The sequence below is a fragment of the Pleuronectes platessa genome, chromosome 5, assembly GCF_947347685.1.
Source record: "Pleuronectes platessa chromosome 5, fPlePla1.1, whole genome shotgun sequence".
Taxonomy (NCBI): Eukaryota; Metazoa; Chordata; class Actinopteri; order Pleuronectiformes; family Pleuronectidae; genus Pleuronectes; species Pleuronectes platessa.
The window spans coordinates 24,738,893-24,754,759 of NC_070630.1; the positions used below are offsets into that span (position 1 = coordinate 24,738,893).

Consider the following 15,867-nt stretch of genomic DNA (forward strand, 5'->3'; position numbering starts at 1 on the left):
ACTATTGTAAAATGGGCATACGATGGGTCCTTTAATGCTCAGTAGCATTCTTAAACCAGCTTAAAGACTGACCAAGACCATAGCTGTGTGTCAATCCAGCGGCCGCATCCTTCAGAGGCGGCATTTGAAGACTATTTGTGACTCAACTGTCTCAATTGAAATGTTCCTCCAAATGTTGCCACCAACACATCCTTCCATCCCCGAGAAACTAAAGCTCAAACGGATTGATCCTTCCCAGCGCAGCCTATCCTGGGGTTAATTTATCTTTGGTAAGGTTACGGTTTGCAAGGAGGTAATATCACAGGCAAGCAAGGAGATGTCCAGTTCTTTCGTATCACACTTCAACTTAACAAAGTAGTACACGTTAAAGAAACAAGGAGCATTAAACATAACAAGAGCGTGACTAGCTAGTGACGCCGATCACAAGAAGCCCCTGTAGACTACGGCTATACCACGATCCTGAAGGATACATTCCCTCATGCTCATCATGCTAAACAAGTTAGCATGGTGACATTAGCATTAGCTCCTAGCATCATGATGGATTAATACAGTATCACAGTTGCTGTCGCCTAGTCTGAGCCCTGTTAAAACCTTGTTTGGGTTTAAATGATTTATAATTTTTTGGGGCATTTTACCATCTTGTATTGACTGAATGAATTAACTTCTCATTGGCCACAGTGAAATCGCTAAATATTTCAGTGCTAGAGTTGTTACCATGGCTATAATGAATCTTTCCTTAAACTTTCTTGCTGTACAACGCACACACACCACAATCTTCCAAGACTATTATTAGCAGGAGTTATAAAATCATAGCATCAGTGATATCTGGTCAATCAAAATCCACATGAATAATCTAACAGCATATCCCTTTAAGTCTTTTAATGTCATTCACGTCATCTGTGACTTGCACAGCAAAACACAGTTTCCAACTCACTTCCTTACATAAAAAAATTAAACTCTTTTAATACATTCTTGAAAAAACACAATGTACAAATCCTTATAGTCGGTATACATCCGTACAGCAGACACACATTGTGTATATATTACAATTTGTAGAAAAAATACATATGCAAATCCCACACTTAAGAATACAACTTCAAGTTTCAGTAGTTGGGTCAATAGCCCTCAGATAATAACCCCAGTCTTAAAAATCAAAGACACCTCAGAAGATACAAAATCTTGATCTTAAAATACAGTACTCTCTATAAACCTCACATTTGAGGAAACTTTATGATGGAAGACTAAGAAGCACACACACACAAGGCAAACTCAAACAGTTTCTCACACACACACACACTCATGCACGCATAGCAGATTCGTACTATTTTGTAGTGCAAATGATGCATTTATATTTCTTATGATTGGTGCACTGTTAACTACGGACAACCCTGTATACACATTTCCCCACGTGCAAATACACTAGTTCTATTATGTAGTATTAGGTCCATCTCCAGGTCATGTCTGCTTTTACTCTAATTCAACCAATCTCTGAGGGGATGTTTTTACCTCAAAATATTTTATCTTAGGACATTTGTTAGATGGACAAATGTGCTAAACATACACACACCCACACACACAGTCACAGTTCCAACATATATTTTCATACAAGGCCACATGTTTGGTGAATGCAGAGAAAGACAGATTCCACTGTTGAGTCAAGTTTATCAGCATTCCACTCCGAGACATCACCACAGTTATTACTGACCGGTGACAGAACCGTACAGGAGGCTGGGTGGGTGGGGAGAAGGGAAAGAAGCCTGAGACGTCCTATGAGCACAGACAGTGAGAGACACATCGTTTGGCTCAGTGCTACGTTAACAGCCGCTCTCCACTGAACAACTGTGCTTTGGCCACTGGGTCCAGTACAGCGTGCAACTCCACCCCTGAGTCCACTTCCTCGTCCTCCCTGTCCTCTTCCATCGCTTCCTCCACTCCTCTTCCTAGGCGCACCCTCCTGGCACGGTGACCTCCGCGCCTCTTGCGCAGGCAAAGAAGGCCCTTGAGGTCCAGGTGGGACAGTGTGACCTCAAGTGTGTAGTAGATAGACCAAAAGAGAGCAAAGCATCCCAGCAACAACAGAAACTGCAAGGGAGAAGGAAATAAAAAGCAGGGTACAGAGAAGATCAGCTCCCGTAGCCAAGGACAACAATAATTTGCTTCATGAGAGGTTCACATTAGAAGCACCATAAATAATAGATTGTGAATGTTTATCGAAACATGGCATTTGTAGCTGCTGCAGGAGCCATGTATTTAATCAAACCGAATCCAATGTCACTGTATTTTAACATAGCACAAATTAAGGTCAAATCTTCCTGAGTGCACCTGGATGGAAAAACAACCATGAATGTTAGAGCATGTGCAGTAGCCTCACAGACACTTGAGTTGCTTTTAGACATGCCAAAATTATTTTCAAATTAAATAATTAAATTGTTATAGACTTAACTAGATAGATAGGAACGCAGTTGTAGCTACTTGTCAGATAGAGATGGCCAAAACAACACAAAGACAAATAGGCACCAACACGGTAATGGTGGTGCGTGTTGCCAACTTTACCTTGAGGTTGTTGGTGGTGAAGGGGCTGACGATCTCTTGAGGAATGTCGAGGCCTGGAGGGCAGGGCAGAGAGGAGCTGCTGTTCAGAAGTTCGCCACTCATAGCCTCATCCACAAGCCTGTCAATCAGTGCACAGCCAATCAGCATTCAGATCTATCCTTCAAGCCCACATGTTAGTCGCAACACTGAACACACAAAAGGGCGACGACCTACATGCAAATTGGTGAGCTGTTATTCAGTGGAGAGACCACTGGGAGTTGAGAAGAGGTTGCTCTGTTTCTGCTTGACAGTTGTGTAAAATTAAAGGGATAGTTCATCCAGTATTAAAAACGCACTCATTACTTACTCACCCCTATCGCGATGGGGGATTCCGGACACTTGGATGACATCACAAGAGCAGTATGGAGGCATGTTATGTTTTTTTTCTGTTGTTTTATTACATCTGAAGAAGGACTCCCCATTGACTTCCATTGTATTGGATTGCGCTCTAACAAAGAGACTCCAGAAGTGTTTTGTGGACTCAAACACTTCACCCACCACTCCATCAGCATAGGGGTAAGTAGATAATAAGTGCATTTTTGTTATTATTTGGAACTATCCCTTTAATATTCTTCTGCTCACATTTGGACAGTATTGTGTCATCTCATGTAGCTTATGAAGGTCCAATGAATTAAGGGGTGGGATTTAATTTTATAGAATCTGCTATACTATTAAAAAAAATGGTAACAATTAATTATAATGTGAATAAATCAGAGCACAATTCTAGTAAAGAAACAGGACCACCAGGAAAGAAAACGCATCTTTAAGCAGATCCCAACAAGGCCTGCAAGGTCTTACTTCTGTCTGTCCTTGACCTCACTGAAGGTCATAGAGGAACCGTACAGCGTCAGCTTCCACTGCTTCAACACTCCAAGAGCTGCATACTGCTTAGACGACAGCTCTTCTACGAGAGCAAAGAGAAGGTCAGTGTGGGTGGGTAACAAACACTATGAAACAACACAAACCCAAAGACATACAAACATAAAAGACATAGAAATGTGTGTATTTGTGCTTTAAAAGACATTTGTGTCCCTTTGTAGCAGCGTCTTACTGTGGTCAGATATCTTTAGTGTGTACAGGCCTTCGGCTCTCTCTCCCCAGCAGCGCACAGTGGAGAAAGTCCAGTCCTCGTAACCTGCAGGGTCTCTATAAGGACAAACACACATTCACAAATAGTTTGATGGGACAGCAGTCAAAGATACTGATATGAGGACAGTTTAACATATGAGCATAATTATAAAGATGAATAATGTACTTGATGAACAGTATGATCACTGCTCCCTCCATTAAGATTATTGGCCAATTTCTTTATTCAAGCATAGTAATATATGTATCGACACTCAACTAAGTGAATTTCACAAATTACAATCTCCTCTGTAAACAAATTCATATTTTAATGTATTTAACATAATACCAGAGCAATTCTATGTTTGTATGTACCTATCAATGGCACGGCGTGCCCCGATGACTGAGATCATACCGCTTGGACAGACCAACAAAATCTCCAAGTTGCCACGACAAGGGTGGGTTATTGTCATGGTAACAGCCACATGCTCGAGTGTCTCCATTCCGGACTGTCTCAGGTCAGCAGCAGAGACTGGGGAAGAGAGAACAGGGTGTTAGCATTTAGCTTAATATCCGTTAGCACCCAATCCTCAGCATTATTCAGGCGAGAGATGGAGCAGCCAGTGTCTTATCGCCACGAATTCTCTAGACATCTTCATCAGCATCTTCCACTATGACACCGCTTTTCCACCAGGAGACATTTTTTTCATTAAATTTTTTTTTCTATTCGTTTTAGTGTCTATCGCATGTTAGAAGCTTGTGTTCTCAGATCGAATTCTCCTGACTTTATACTAGGAGGCCAGGTTGAGTAAGTAACGTTAACATTAACATTAGAGTTCACACGACTGCAGAGTTAAGTGCATGTCTGAAAGCAACTCAAGTGTCCTTGGGCAATACACTGCAGGCTGTGCTGGCAGTGTGTGAGTGATCGAGAAAGTGCAAGAGGTATGCACTGTGTTAAGTTTGTGTAAATTGGTGCAAACCCATTTGAATGATTCACAAAGACACAAGCATAAAGCACTATATGAGAAATAATGGTACAATCTTGGCCAAGACACTTCTGTAAAACAGATTTTTCTTTTAAATAAGGTGAAATACAATATCTCACCTTAAACTGAGTTAGTTATAATGTAAGTAGGTGATATAATGTGAGAACTTTTCATGGTGCTTTCGGACCATGTAGGGCTGCACACATCCTCGAGGCAGGGAGGGACGCGAAAGGGACGAAGAGTGTAAACAGAGGTTTGGGCAGACAGAGTCGGGAGGACATTTCAAAAAAGGGGAAGGGTGGTAAGGAGAACAAAGCTGCAAAATGCAGTGTCGAATGAAAAATAAAAGAAAGCAACCACCCAAACTGTTGTCAAGGAGGAATATATGTAAGATATATGGGACTGTGTGGAAAAATACCTTCGGCCCCCATATCAGCTCCAGAAACAAGTAAAGCATCCTTGGGTCTCTTGAAAGGCACTTTATAATTATAAATAAGTTATTATTTTGGTTTTTAATATTATTATTATTATTATTATTATAATAAGGCAGCTACCCTAAAACATCAGCAGAAGAAAATGGTAAATTAGTTTGAGAAATTATGAGTGGAAGGTTGGACACTGTGAATGGCAAATTCACCAACAAAGAAAAGGCTGTTTGTTGAAATTATACAAAGCAACTGAGTGACTCTTGAATTACAACAAACCAGGAGCAACACTGGATAGATTTCCATCAAACTGAGGCAGCAGACGAGACAACACAGACGAGGGGAGCGTCATCAAGTGTTCAACCTCATCTAACTCTATGGAGAGGGAATCTAACACATTTAAATGAAGTGACTGTGATGATCTTGATTTATATAAAAAGTGAAAGCCCTACTCTGGAAATCACACAAACCTGTTGTTTTGATCTGCACTGGCGAATAAAACTATCACAAAAAATATTTTTGGATTAGAGGGGAATAAATAATTCAATGTGAGCTCATAAACACCAAGCATGTTCTGTTCACAAGAAAAAAGAGGTGTAGTGCTTTCACTAGCTGTACATTTCCTCCTTCCCCATGTGTTGTTCCCCTTTGAGAACCAATTCCAGCTGAAGCTTGTCACATTTTAACCAACATTTCCTTATATATATATACATATACATATATATATATACATATATAAGAAACACTTATTAACTGCCAGTTTAACCATCGGTACAGGAAAGCATACCAACACACTTGAGCGGCAGAGGTGTTCACACAAGAAACCAGCAGGCAACGAAAATGCATCAACATAAGAAAACAACCACTGCTAATGAGTGTGTCAGACATACTGAACAATCCCACTGATTCAACAGTAGGTCTGGGATTTATCCAAGACAGATTCAACTGAGGGGATGAAAACTTGTATTGTAGTAGTTTAATGTGACTCCATTACTTTTTTTAATGAAGCCCAGACAGACTTTTTCTGAGTCTGCTCTGTTACCATAAGCAAGTCCATGAGACCACATACACACACACACGAAACCTCGCACACAAACAACTTTATCATTCTTAGTCAGGACGCTTGTTGGCATAATGCATTCACTAGTCCCTTAACCCTTGCCAAAAAACCTTAACCCTCAGGGTCTTTGAGAAACTGACGACCAGCCAAAATGTCTTGACTCTGTCGTCTATGCTTATAATGGTCCTCACAATGATGTGTTTCTAAACTCTGGCTGAGCTCCTGACTCCTGGCTGTTAAGAGCTTTTATAGATACAGATCGAGAGAGGAGAAGAAATGTTTCAGCTGGTGTGAAGTCACCACCATATGTGAGAAAGTGTGTGTGTGTGTGAGAGAGAAAAAACCACAGATCACGTATACAGATAGAGAATTGGTGAGTAATGAAAAAAGAACAGAAAGTACTAAGAGCAGATGTAAAATGCAGAGACAGTTCAGGAAGGAAAAGTGAAGAAAAAAGAGAGGAAAAAAAAGAAATGGCAGCAATTTCACCCAGTATTTGAATGTAGACGTAGGAAGACACAAACAAGAGGACTTTACCTAATATGGACTGGGAATCTGACTGAGGAGCAGGCAGGGAGGGAAGCAGGGAGTCAGCTACAGAGAGCAGCGTTTAAACTCAACAAGCGTCTGTCCAACACAGACACACTGACAGAGGAGCCAACAAGCAGACATATTCACCTTTCCAGGTTCGAATCAGCTCATCTGGATAGTTCGGGATGGACGCCTCCTCTCCACTGGCTGAGCTCTGATAGGATACAAGGAACGGCACGGACTCCCACACCTGTGAAACAGAGAGCCCTTAGAGTTCTAGCGGTAACTTGTAGTATCTGAATTATGAAAAATATGAATAGTGACGACAGCTCAGCACTGATAGTGTGTACAGCATGCACATACATTTGCAGCATTGACTAGTCTCCATGCGTTGAGCAGACCGAAGCCGTGCTGGTGGCTGTGATGGAAACCTGCTCCGTTCACCCTCCAGTCTGCACTGTTGTCACACTGTTAACACAAACAAACATATACAAACATCAAATTAAACTGTGGGAATCCACAGGGATGACATTCTGTAGGATCGTGTCCATATTTAAATAATATGTCTGTTGTCCAAGATAAAGATAAAAAGAGGATCGGAAACAATTTCAAATCATGAATTGTTCTAAAGTCTTCTCTGGGAGCCTTGGAGAGCTCATATAGTGAAACAAATAATGTCATGTTTTTCATCGTCTTGGGAACTGCTGCCTTTTGACCTAAGTGGTTCAAAGATGAGCAGTCAAAACGAGACCATTGTAACCAGAGTAACACGCGTCAACTTTCAACTTAACCTAGACCTTTAGAATTCAATGGTTATTACGTGTTAGTTAAAGTTTTTTAAAGTTTTTTAATTTATTGTGGCGACCACAAACAAATCAAGGTTTGGACAATGAGAAGCGTAAAAATCCATCTGATTCATTGTGAGACTGTAGTTTAGAATTGCTAAGAAATGCTTTCACACAGCAAAAAGAATGTGCTACCTTGGTGGCAGTGAAGGTGATAATGTGCTGGATGTCCCTCCAACTGAGGCAGGGACGGACCTGCAGCATGAGGGCCACCATTCCAGCCGCCAGTGGGGCAGCAGCAGATGTGCCGGTGTGGCCTTCCGTGCAGCCTGTCCCCTTCTGCAGGGACCAGTCTGACGTCACCTACAGAGACAGACAAACGGGCTGAAATTCATCTACAAACAGTGTAACGGTAGTAACTTCTCTATGCTGTAATCAAAAGCCACTTACGTATGTACTACAGGTACACATTAACAGACACACACAGAAACCCATGTCTTTCATATACACATACTACTCCAATCATTAGTGACAGCTTGTCGGACAGGCGGACCACAGCAATGTTCAGAGAGGAGTTCCCAGCTCACTGTGCAGAGTACATGCAGACATGTGGGTCTTTTCCAACAGCTGTTGCAGCCATGTAGAGGGTTTTCAAGCGACTCCAAAGTGTTGTGCATGTACTTAATGGTACCAAGTTAGAAATAATGGTGAAAGAGGAACTCTAATCTGATATTGTGGCCGCCAAAATCTAAAGCAAGATGTACCCCGACGCACATCCGCCGCTCATTTGCCATCTTTGATACACTGCATTTGTGAAGGCAGCTGTTCTCAGCAGACTCTAAATGGCTTCTACAGAATGAATCCACTGATGAGCAGTGTGCGGTATGTACTGGGCCTGTGGGTACACTGTGGTCAGTGGTGGGTCATTCTTGTCCAGAGAGAACCCAATCCTGGCTCATTTTCTCTCCCACAGGCGATGACATTCTACTTCCAAACTGCGTTACCACAGTGACACCCCCAAACAGCAGCAAACAGAGGTCAGTAGCTTTCAGTGGGCCGTTACTCCCTCTTCAACATAGTCTCTGCTCCTCCTGATGTGGAGCAGCTCTTTAGTTTCTAAACAGCTGTAAACCACATTAATAACTGAAGCTTGCAGAACACAGAGGGTGTCACGGCACAACTTAGACACGGTGTCACACGCCATGCTTTGAAACATTGTATCTGCACACTTCAAGAGAAAGTAAAAGCAGCTGGATGACTTTCTTGGCATTTGGCAGCTCAACTATAACTGAAATAGCACAACTCCTTTCTTAACTTGAACCACAGAGAGACAGAATGTAGCAGTAATGTAATGTAGAAACTGATCCTTATAATCAGAAATGCATATAATACTCATTTGGACTATATCATTTAAATGTAAATATGAAATGATATGGACTGACAGCTTCATTAGCAGATACCTGCAGAATGGAGGGACATTTTTCATTTGTAGGGAATCCTATTACTGTATGTGAGTCACCTTCATGAGAATGGCAGAAGCCAAGCCTGGGCAGGTAGTGGACAGTAGTCAGAAACCAGGATAAGATGTATACATACAACAGTATCCCAGTTACTCACCAAGCACTCTACAAAAATCAAGTTTCCCAAAACCGAGATAAGGGCTTATCTAGGATACTGAGATGGGGATATTACGTTTACATTCTTAAAACACAAACATGGGATACTTCAAAAAGTCCCAAATGACTGCTTTTAAGTTGTTTGTTGTGATAAATGTCAAGTACTCTTTGAGTCTACTCATCATTTGTGTGCTGTGCCTGTGTGTTCCAGAAAAACCTACAATGCTCCTCAGCTTGCTGGCCCCACTGCTGAAAGTAACGGCCAGCATTGCTGCACACTCCTCAGCATAGAAAGGCATCCTGCCATTCTCATCAACTGCTCCTGTAACAAACACACACACACAATTTATGGCCACTTGTTCACACCCGAAACACATAATGCAGCACATACCTAAACACCCGACCCATTTGCCTTACCAACTGTGATGGTGTATATGGAGTTGGCATAGCCATCATAATTGCAGTTGTCGTTATATTGACCTCCGTTGCCACTGGCAACCACAAAGATGCTGCCGAATCCTCGTCTACCTGCGATCACCCCGTGCTGCAGCGCCGCCTGTGAAAAAAACAATTAATGCCATGAGGAAAAGAAAGAAGATACAATCAAGATGGGGAGAAAAATACACTGAATGAAAACAGTGTAGACACAGTTCTAAATCTACTCTTCAGTAACTGATCTGCTGCTGCCTACTGCCCTCTGCAGTGCAGAAGGAGTATCGCACACAGATGGTCTGGGTCTCACCTTGCCCAGGGGATGCGGTCCGTCCACAGTGTGCCCGTCATCATCTGGACCCCAACTGGATGAGAAAGTATTTGAATTAGAATCCAAACTCGCCTTTCACAATATGGTGTATTTTTAAGAAGTGCAGACTTTGCAAACACAAGGTCATGGGCTCACAGACATAACTAGCAGAGCCAGACAGAGATGTGTTTGTTACCTGCAGCTGTAGATGTCATTGACCTGGTAGTGCTTGTTGAAGGCTATGGCCTCCAGGCTATCTGTCAGAGGGCCATCCAGGACTCTGATACCTGATGACAGAACAAATGTTTGTTTTACCACACATATTTAACCAGTCCTTTTGTGTCAGAAGTTCTTAAATCTGAATTTTGATCAACAGTGCCAAAAATTAATTCTCCTGTCCAGACCTGCCACTTTGCTGCCGTAGGCCACCCCCACGGCACAGTAGCTGTTGTTGGGAACGGCTGCAATCTCTCCAGCACACCGAGTCCCATGGTGGTTGTCGCTGTGGATGTCAGGGTGGGGCATGGGGTCTGGGTCGTTAGAGTTCAGGTCATAACTGCCTTCAGGGCTCTAGAGGGACACAGAATTACTTTGAGTAAAAAGGTTTTTAAAAATTAAATAAAGCTTCATTGATTTAATAGGAAAAATAACATTAATACTAGTACTTGAGAATGTCACAATTGACTTAAGTGCATTGAGAAATGCACTGAACTAGCAAACTATAGATAAAGCCTGAATGAGCCCAAGTGCGAAAAAAAAACAATGACAATATCTCAGGATGAAAAAAGGAGCCACACACGTGGAAGACGCCGACAAAAATGACAACTTAGGAAAATAAAAGGTTTTGAGAGCTTCTGGAGAACAGGACAGATGCCTGTACCGACATGCTGTAAACAAAACATGTGATCCCTGCAGCGGTATTCAGGTTTCATCGTGGTTCCTGCATGCTGGGCCAACCCTCATCCAGTCTCTCTGGAGATTTTAGCTGTTGTGAAAGCGTGTGACGTCAATATCCTGTTACGCTGCAGACATTTTATGAAGTTCGTGTCAAAAATGACCTTGGAATCCACGTTCTGCAACATCGTCCCTTTTGTGCTACATTTGTTGAAAAACAAAAACACTCCAACTCAATATGTGATGTGAGAAATGTTTCGTTTTTTCAGAATGATTTCACAATCAGCTAAACTTATTCCACAAACATCAGCAAAAAAAAACACAACTCATTAATACCTATAAGTACTGGAGTGAAACTGGTCTCTTGATGCGAGTGTCATCTTCTATTATTAAGAACATTGCATTTCATTTACCCGATGCTTGCTTTTACAATACAATAAGTGTATTGAACCATGAGGGTACAAACCCAAAACAACAAGAATCAAGAAAAATACATTCTCTTCAAAGAAAGCCATTGGGGAGCTCGTTCCATCATTTAGGAGCTAGGACAGCAAACAGTCGTGATTTTTTATAGGGGTTAGCTCACAGTGAGGGAGCAACAAGCCAATGGCAGATGCAGAGCGGACTGAACAGGCTGGGGTATAAGGTTTGATTATGTTCTGGATGTAGACTGGACCCTGATCTGTTTGCAGAGCGTAACACAAGTACTAGTGTTTTGAAACGGATCTGGGAAGCCACTGGTAACCAGTGAAGGGAGCCGATGAGCGTAGTAGTGTGAGAGAACTTAAGCCTGAAACATGCTTCTGCGTTTTCACGGGCCCGTAAGCGCAAGAGCCCTTCCGGGTCCCTTACGTGCTTATGTATCCCTTCTTACGTGCTGACGGGCGTCGCCCCACTTTTCTAAAATTTACGGCAAAGCTCCGCAAGCTCACTCAGCCCGCAAGGCTGTGATTGGTCTGCTCTACATCCCTTCTGGAGCTGCATTTCCGGTTTCATGCCCCATAATACAGGCAGAAACAACGGGAGATTTAGAAGAATGAATATGGACCAAATAGAAGAGCGTTTGGCAGAAGAGATCCGAAAGTATGTCCACTTGTATAACCCGTCACTGACTGGCGGATTTGTCCGCCGGAAAAAGGCTACAAGGAGCCGCAGTAGCTATGTAAATAAACAATCGATGAAGAAGAAAGAAGGCGTCTCTCAGGTCGTCTTCGACAAAAAGCATTACTCCGCCTAGTGTTCTGGCGCGGAATTGCTTTGTAAGACGCGCAACAGTTGGGGAAGCATGAATGACAACAGGTCTTGCGCCACAGCGGCGTGAAAAGACGCAGACGCAGTCGCAGAAGCATGTTTCAGGCTTAAGGTTAAAGACCAGTCGAACTGCTGCATTCTGGATGAGCTGCAGGGAGGGAGTTACAATAGCCTAGGCATGAGGTGACCAGAGCCTGGAGCCGAACCTGTGCTGCCTTCTGAGTGAAAAGGGTACGTATTCTCCTGATGTTGTGCAGCATGAATCTACAGGAACGGGTTGTTGCAGTAATGTTGCCAGTCAGGGTCGGGGACATTTATCTGCTTTCACAGATGCAAACCTCTATCTGCTCACAGGAAAGACAGGTACAGCATTTTCTTCTCCGTAGTAGATGCTAGTTGATTATGGTATGAAAACCAACTGATGGAACAGAATGTAATGTAGTGTAGTAGACAATATCACTGGCAAAAAGTGACGACAACAACCAAACGGTTTCATTGATTTGTGATTAACACTTTCCATAAAAATTCATTATTTAGGACAAAACAAAGGTCATGGGTTGGCAATAACTTACATAGTTGGCCTGAATGTCCTGGTGTGTGTGCTCCACTCCGTCATCTACCACAACCACTGTGACTCCTTGGCCAGTAATGTTGCGCTCCCACACCCCTGTTAAGTTGATATCCATTCCTTTATTGATGTAATTGTGCTGTAAAGTAAAGAAAGAGTTTAACAGTTAAGAAGAGGAGAAGATTTATTGTTGGATTAAGCAACCTGTACCGAGCTCGAGAATATCAGGTGATCAATTCTGAAATCCATTTCTTTTAGATTATATCTTAATCTGTAGTTAATCAAACCTCAATTACCCTAAAATTCAAATCTGTGTGTTCTAACTACAGCTTCATGAGTGCTACAATCATCCACAGTGCTTATCTTGAGTAAATTGTGCACAACTACGGACAGGCTCTTTACAAAGAAAACACACTAATGGCTTTACTTTTGCAAAATATCAACAACTAAATCATGGCTACGTACTCTCTCTATTATTTGTTGTGAATCACTGGCTAAAAGAAACGTGACAACATTTTTAAACCAAGTGAACTGAGTAATTTCACCACACCCATAATGCAAACAAACAGGTGTAACTGGAAATTAACATGGTGGTTATGAAAGTTTGATTCTTTCTAAGCTGTTAAAATAGTACATGATTGTTTGTGACAGTTCTTAAACTTTGCCCCTGGTACGTACTATAATTAAAGCACAATAATGCTCTGTGTCAAAAACATGTTTAGATTATAAGAATGACGCTTACGCAAATAATGCATACTGATCAATTTATCAATTTAACATTTAACATTTTACTATCTATTAATATTAGAATGTGAATGGGCAAGGTGAGAATAAAAATAGACAGTAGTTTACATCCTCACCAAATGCCACTGCTTAGGATATTGGGGATCATTGAAGGCCATTGATCTCTTCGAGCGGCTGAGCAGTCTGTCTTTGGAGTACCACAGGACGTGAGGGTGGGCTGCTAGAATGGCCCCGGGCTGGAGACTTTTCCTCCAAATACCCCCCCCAGATCCAGCACTGGGCTTTACGGAACACAGCAGGTAGTGGCCTTGCAGCTGTCCGATCTGACCATGGTTCTGCAGCCCAGTCTGCTCTGCTACCTGGGATGGAAGATTTGAGAAGTGCAAACAGATCAGAAGAGACTTCAGTGACTTCTTCAGAGAAAGAGTAGTTGCAGTAGATGAGATATAAATGAAGATCATTATACATAAAGCATAAAACTAAAGCATGTTGAATTAAAAAGCTTAATGTCAATATTAGGGATACGAAGTGAAAAATTAAATTTTTTAAATGGACTATAGCTTTGTATGTAAAACCTTTTTATAACTAAAACCAAACAGTGATAAACACGTAAATACTAAATGTATCAGAGTAAAAGTAATTGTAGGGAGTAAACCTTTTGAAGCCTTCTAAGGAAATGTTGTTCTGAGAATTTGAATGAGCTTTGGAAAAGTCTGAAAGTCTGTTGCACTGTACCCTGTCAGCTATTACATCCAATGGCTCCAAGCCTTGTTCGCCATCCTCTTCCTCATGGTGTTGGCCAGCATGGAGCTGGACAGCCCAGGACTGACCTGAATCACATGAGTGCTGCGGCAAAGGTGAAGAAGAAGACGGACGAAAGGGAATCGATGGAGCAGCAGAGGGCAAGAGGGTCACCAGCACGAGGGTGAAGGTGCACAGCAAAAGGAGGAGTAGGAATTTGGGAAAATAGGACGTTGCCATAGCAACGGGGGGTGACACACACGGTTGACCGGGCAAGTCCTCCTCATCGGAACAGCAACCTGGATGCGGGACAAAGACAGGGAGAAAAGACGGTCTCGTTAGTAGTGAGGACAATCTGGGAACGAGTGGCTGGTTGCTTATCACTGGTGTGCTGCATTCAGAGGCCACTTGCTAGATTCACAGCATCACACTAACTAGATGTCAGTTCAAAGAGCTGTGGGCGCAGCACATTTAATTCACACTCTGGTTGTTTACATCAAAGTTCTCGCACTTGACAACTGGGAAGAAGAAGCTTTCATAAAGACTGCTTCTCTATTGGCACTACTGAAACCTAAACAAATGCCTTGAACTTGAAGCGAAGCATTAATGTTTTGACACGAGATGGTGGAGAATGCAGGCATACAATACACATCAACTAGGATTCTAATACAGCAGGAAAAAAATGTGATTAAAAAGGCACAACTGGATTATTTGTTTGGAGAAGCATTAATCTCCTGACTCCCAATAGAAGTGCACTCAGCAGATCACATATGGCAGGTTATGTAATTGTCAAAGCAAACAACTAGCTGACTAACATGTTATCAGTCAATCAACGTGCCAATGTAATTAAAAACAGATTTATTGCAGGCTACGTAGAGTGTGAGCCTATGGGTCTGGTGGCGTCCCAATACAGTTGCTGTGGCCACTTGTTAATCTGCTTGGTGTAAAATACAGACTCCTTCTATTCATTATACAAACTGGAATTCAAATAATAAAGAACTGAGTCAAGAGTCAACTCAATTACAAAGTCAGATAGATGTCAGCAACACAGAGCTCTAATCAAAACACACCCTACCAGGAAGGGACTTTCTGAAGGATTCATTGTGATTCTCATCGATGCATTTTAAATTTAACAATTTAAACAACCCCATATCAAACAGTTACAACTTCCTGAGTATTCTAGATATTTAAAATACAGCGAATGATCCTAGTCCTATGATATAAGCACAAATTAGATTCATGGATATGATTCTGCTCAGTAGCCAAATATACTGACTGCATTATGAATTATATTACATATAAACGGTCATAAATGAGGAACAAATAACGTTATCGACAATGTGCATTCACACCTGTGACTATCAACACAGCGACTGATCAAACCATGCTTCACTCAGCTAATGTTAGCTAGCTCACTATTTTGCTGATTGCTTAGTTTTTATTTGAACACTGGGTCAGCGAGCAACAAGCTAGCTCCAGCTAGTCAGTGAATGAGCTGTTCCTGGTTTGGTCAGTAGCTCTGGTAGAATAAACGAGCCCGTACGGGTGAAAACAAGAGTAACCCAACAGAAGAGGAGCTCGAGTTTCAGTCGGAGCCTTGTTGTTGTCATAGCTGAGTGAGTTAGCTCCTGTACTGACGCTAACTACTGACACCGCTGCTCTGCTTAAATACAACACGTTCGATAACACGGTACCATTCTCAGCTCGAGGTGGTTTGTGACTGGATCAGAAACATTTCATACCTGTGCACCGACTTCTTCTTCCTCTCACCTGATCGCTGGGAATTGTGTAACGTTGAGCTTGTCATCTCATTTCCGCAACCTGCGAGTCACAATGCGTCATACGTCACACAGTCGAGCGTGAA

General features: G+C 42.1%; 1 protein-coding gene across 2 annotated transcripts; it reads right to left on the reverse strand.

Moving 5' to 3' along the window:
- Positions 1-864: 864 nt before the first annotated feature.
- On the reverse strand, positions 865-15,862 carry pcsk7 (proprotein convertase subtilisin/kexin type 7). Of its 2 annotated transcripts, none has more exons than XM_053422238.1 (17): positions 15,774-15,862; positions 13,998-14,302; positions 13,379-13,621; positions 12,523-12,657; positions 10,210-10,375; positions 10,002-10,092; positions 9,806-9,860; positions 9,481-9,619; positions 9,285-9,385; positions 7,643-7,810; positions 7,026-7,130; positions 6,810-6,912; positions 4,033-4,189; positions 3,644-3,738; positions 3,391-3,496; positions 2,554-2,671; positions 865-2,082 (listed from the first exon to the last, which is right to left on the reverse strand). In XM_053422238.1, exons 1-17 carry the CDS (start codon positions 15,808-15,810, stop codon positions 1,810-1,812), a joined length of 2,397 nt encoding a protein of 798 aa, XP_053278213.1. In that variant the 5' UTR covers positions 15,811-15,862; the 3' UTR covers positions 865-1,809. The 2 variants fall into 2 exon arrangements, with proteins under 2 accessions (XP_053278213.1, XP_053278215.1); XM_053422240.1 differs by having other exon boundaries at positions 15,746-15,843.
- Between the last annotated feature and the right edge of the window lie 5 nt (positions 15,863-15,867).